The sequence below is a fragment of the Nicotiana tomentosiformis genome, chromosome 12 (genome assembly GCF_000390325.3).
Source record: "Nicotiana tomentosiformis chromosome 12, ASM39032v3, whole genome shotgun sequence".
Taxonomy (NCBI): domain Eukaryota; kingdom Viridiplantae; phylum Streptophyta; class Magnoliopsida; order Solanales; family Solanaceae; genus Nicotiana; species Nicotiana tomentosiformis.
Window position 1 is genome coordinate 70347640 of NC_090823.1, and position 5165 is coordinate 70352804.

Below are 5165 nucleotides of genomic sequence, written 5' to 3' on the forward strand. Positions count from 1 at the left end.
AAGTAAAAAATGATTAATTTGATATATAAAAAGAATGGTAGAAGTAGTTCAAATGAAGAGTGATTGACCACGAGTGACACATGATTAATTATAAACATCTATGTATAATAAATTATATACAAAGGGTGTGAAAAAAATACATGGGATTTATATTTTGTGTCACGACCCAATTCTCGCTATAGGCCACGATGGCGCCCAACATCGTCGTTAGGCAAGCCAACGGTAAACTATACATTTAATTATTCATTTTATTACTTTTTAAAATCCTACATTTTGTTAAATAAGGAAATTAATGCCTAGAAAATCATGGATATATAAAATATTAGTAAAACATAAAATGAAAAGGTGATAATATTAGGCAAACCCATAAACATCTACTAGAAATTCCAAAAACATGGTGCCACTAGTGCACGAGCAATCTAGTACAATATACAAACCACTTAACTACTGTCTGAAATGAAATAGACAGAAATAGCAAATGCAATAGGAAGAAGACTCCGGGTGCTGCAGGTCGGAGCATGGAGTACAACTCACCAATAAGTCTCCGAAAAATGAGGATGTGCGCCTGAATGGTCACTCGATGTACCTGCCCCGGTACGTGCACAATAAGTGCAGAAGTGTACCATCAGTACATAGATCAATGCATACCTAGTATGTAATTAGTCTAACCTCGAAGAATTAGTGATGAGGGATCGACATCGGCACTTACAAGTGGTTGATAAATAAAGTACAAGAATTATAAATAGGCATAAAATAGAACAATAACAATGGAACAAGAAATGGTAATTAACATGATCCTTTAACATAATGACAGTCTAAAAATCCTCAAATATCATGTACTATCTCAACAAATAAGAACCATAAAGTAAATATCAAATCTCAAGCCAGGAATGAAATATCACGTATATTTTGACTCCTAGCAATATTACGCATGAGTTATGCCGAGGTCATACGACCTGATCTCTAATAATCGTGTACATATACTATCGAGATTGTATGGCCCAGTCGATGGATCTGATCTATGGATGCTTCTCAAATATATTGTCGAGGCATACGGCCCGATCCACATGAATAGAGAAACTCTTCGAACTACGGGTCAAACAACTACAACACAAGGATAGGCACATAAAGAAAGCACAATCTTTACCAATAACCAAGTATTCCGCCAAAACACAAGGTAATTAAGTTCAGCCTAACATATTCCCTAATAAAATTTCAATTATAAAGTTAAGTACTTAAACTAACAAGTTGAGTTCAAGTAGTACACACATTGCATGAGCTACGTATGGATTCTCGTCATCTCGTGCGTACATAGAATCCACAACAAGCAGCAAATAATAATTAAAGCACCTACAGGGATAATTACCTCGTACAAGATTAGGCAAGAGACTTGCCTAGCTTTCAAGTTCACTAATCGGCTCTCCAACCTCACTAATTGCCTCAAATTGATGCCGAGTAATCTGAAACTAGCCAAACGTTGTACAAAATAATCAATATATGTCCAAAAGTTCATAATTCAACTATTAGCGTAATTTCCCAACCACATTTGGAATGTTCATAAAAGTCACCCCCCGTCCCACGTGTCCGGATTTTGGAACTTTTCGTAGATAAATGTTATCCATGACCTTACGAATTCAAATATATAATTTCTACTCAATTGCATAATAAATTTTGTGGTGAAATCCTATTTTTACCAAACCCTATGTTTTTAAACATAATCCCTTAATTTCGACAATTTCTGTGTTACAATCTACCCATAAACTATGTATTAAACACACATTAGGTAGAAATCACTTACCTTCAATCGCTATGCGAAAATCCCTCTTCAAGAAGCTCTACAATCGACCAAGAAATGTGAGAAATGAAGAAAATAGTCGAAGTCCCAATATATATTATCTTCTTAGTGGTCCTTCATCTAGATCGCGAAAAGACCCTCTCGATTGCGGTGGCAAACCTGCCCCCACCCAGAAAAGTCTCTTTTGGGAATGTGTCATGGCCACCACGATCGCGATGCCCAACGTGGCTTACCCTTCACGAATGCCAAGGCCAAGGCCTGCTAGTGGCCCCAATGCTTTGCGATCGCGACTCCACTATCGCGAACGTGGAGGATAAAATTCTCACAGCCCAAATCCTTCATCGCGAACGCGAGGCACCCAGCGCATTTGCAAAGAAGGAAACCAGTACCAGTAATTTCTGCAATTAGGACTTAACTCTGGGTGGTCTGAAACACACCTGAGCCACACCAAGACCCTTTCAAAATGCACCAACAAGTTCATAAAAATAATCCAGACCTACCCGATATCTCGAAACACATAAAACAACATCGAAACCAAGAATCGCACCCTCAAACCAAATTAATTAACTTTTGAACTTCAAACTTCTTCGACTAGCTCTGAACGCGACGAATCATTCTTAGATAACTCGGAATCAAGAATAACTTTACGCACAAGTCAAAAATCAAATACGTACCTATTCCCATGCTCGGTATCCCAAACGGTCACCGATAACACCAAAGTCTACTCCAAACCAAATTTAAGAAATTGTAAAACCTTCAAGGCCCCAACATTCATCAATAGGCGCCGAAACGCTCCCGGTTCACCCGAAACTCAATGCAAACATACGCCCAACTGCAAAATCATCACATGGACCTATTGGAAACCTTCAAAACCCAGTTCCGAGGTGGTTTACTCAAAGTGTTGACTCAAGTCAAACTTGGCCACCTTAGGCCACTATTATGGAAGTGTTCCGAATTCAACCTGAACCCTTCCAAAACAAAAAACCATACCTACAAGCCATAAAATAGTAAAAGCATATATGCAGAGTCTTAAATGGGGGAATGGGGATCTATAAAGCAAAGCGACTGGTCGGGTCGTTACATTCTCCACCTCTTAAACAAACGATCATCCATGAAGGGGTCTATAATCATACATGGAGTGCTGAATAGGTGTGGATATCTGCTCTAAATGTCCTCCTCGGTCTCCCAAGTCGCCTCCTTGAACGGTTGACCCCTAAATTGGCGGACCTATCTATCAATAATAGCAATTGGCTCCTCCTCATACCAAATCTCTCATCTAGCTGAACTGTACTGTAATCTAACACATGTGACTTATCGAAATGCTACCTTCGAAGCGTAGACATGTGGAAAATCAGATGTAATTTTGATAGACTAGGAGGCAAAGCAAGCCTATAAGAAACCTCTCCAACTCATTCCAACACCTCAAATGGACCGATGAACCTAATGCTCAGCTTGTCCTTCTTTCTGAACCTTGTGATACCCTTCATCGGCAAGACGTTCAAGAGAAGCTTCTCGCCCACCATAAATGATAAATCAAGTGCTTTCTGATCTATGTAACTCTTATGTCTGGACTGAGATGTGCTAAGCTGCTCCTATATCAACTTTACCTTATCCAAGGTATCCTTTACCAAATTAGTACCACAAAACCTAGCCTCGTAGGGCTCAAACAAACCGATTGGGGAACCACATCGCCGACCATACAAGGCCTCAAAGGGATCCATCTCGATGCTGGACTGATAAATATTATTATAAGAAAACTCGACCAAAGGTAAGAATCGATCCCATTGCCCACCGAAGTCACACATGCTCTGAGCATATCCTCTAGAATTTGAACGGCCTACATCGACTACCCATACGTCTATGAATGGAAGGCCATGCTGAGCTTTACCCAGGTACCCAACTCAGTCTGTACTGCTCCCCAAAAATGTCAAGTGAATAGATAGACTCTATCTGAAATGATGAAAATAGGAACACCATGCAACCAGACAATCTCCTGAATATAAATCCCGGCCAACCTCTCTGAAGTGTATGTAGTCACCACTGAAATAAAGTGTGAAGACTTGGTCAATCTGTCGACAATGATCCAAATGGCATCAAGTTTCCTAAATGTCTGCGGGAACCCAACTATGAAATCCATAGTAATGTGCTTCCACTTCCATTCCGGTATAACCATCTGCTGAAGTATGCCACCTAGCCTCTGGTGCTCACACTTAACCTGTTTGAATTTTAGACATCTCACAACATAGTCAATTATGTTCTTCTACATCCATCGCCAACAATAATGCTTCCTAAGGTCATGATACATCTTCGTGGCACCTGGATGAATAGAATACCAGAAACTATCTGCCTCATCTAGAATGGTCTCCCTCAATTCATCAACAGTAGGGACACATAGACGACCCTGGAGTCGCAGAACACCATCATCATCGATAGTTACCTCCTTGGCATCACCCCGTAGCATCGTCTCTCTATGAACCAGCAAGTGCGGACCATCGAACTGACGAGCCTTGATCCGCTCGAATAAAGAAGACAAAGCAACAATATATGCAATAACTCTAATGGGCTCTGTAATATCCAAAGTCATAAGTCGGTTAGCTAAGGACTGAATGTCGAAATCCAATGGCCTCTCCCATGCTGAAATGAATGCCAAACTACCCATAGTCTCGGCCTTTATGCTTGAGGCAATCGCAACCACATTCGCTTTGCCCGGATGATAGAGGATAGTAAATTCATAATCCTTCAGTAACTCAAGCCACCTGCGCTGTCTCAGATTAAGATCCCTCTACTTAAACAAATGCTGCAAACTGCGGTGATCGTTGTAGACCTCGCACGACACTCCAAAAATATAATGCCTCCAGATCTATAGAGCATGAACTATCGTGACCAACTCCAAATCACGAACAAGGTAATTCTTCTCGTGGGGCTTCAACTGACGTGAAACATATGAAATAACGCACCCCTCCTACATCAATACACAACCCAAGCGAACGTGTGAAGCATTGCAATACACAGTGTACATCCCTGAACGGGAGGGTGAAACTAAAACTGGTGTTATAGTCAATGCGGTCTTGTGCTTCGGAAAGTGCACCTCGCAATTATTGGACCGTCTGAATTAAGCCCCTTTCTGGTTCAATCTAGTCAAAGGTGCTACAATAGACTAGAAGCCCTCCACAAACCGATGATAATATCCTACTAGCCACAAGAAACCCCTGATCTTGGTCGCTATGGTAGGACGAGGCCAACTCTAAATTGACTCGATCTTCCCGGGATCCACCTTGATTCCCCATCTAATACAACATTTTCCAAGAAAGCCATAGAATCTAACCAAAACTCGCACTTGGAGAACATAGCATATAACTTTTGTTCCCTC

The 5165-nt window shown here is 40.8% G+C and overlaps 1 protein-coding gene across 1 annotated transcript; it reads right to left on the minus strand.

Moving 5' to 3' along the window:
• Positions 1 to 3204: 3204 nt before the first annotated feature.
• On the minus strand, positions 3205 to 4454 carry LOC138902834 (uncharacterized). The gene is made up of 4 exons (XM_070190735.1): positions 4143 to 4454; positions 3834 to 4010; positions 3692 to 3745; positions 3205 to 3387 (listed from the first exon to the last, which is right to left on the minus strand). The coding sequence occupies exons 1-4, from the start codon at positions 4452 to 4454 to the stop codon at positions 3205 to 3207; spliced, it is 726 nt and encodes a 241-aa protein (XP_070046836.1).
• Between the last annotated feature and the right edge of the window lie 711 nt (positions 4455 to 5165).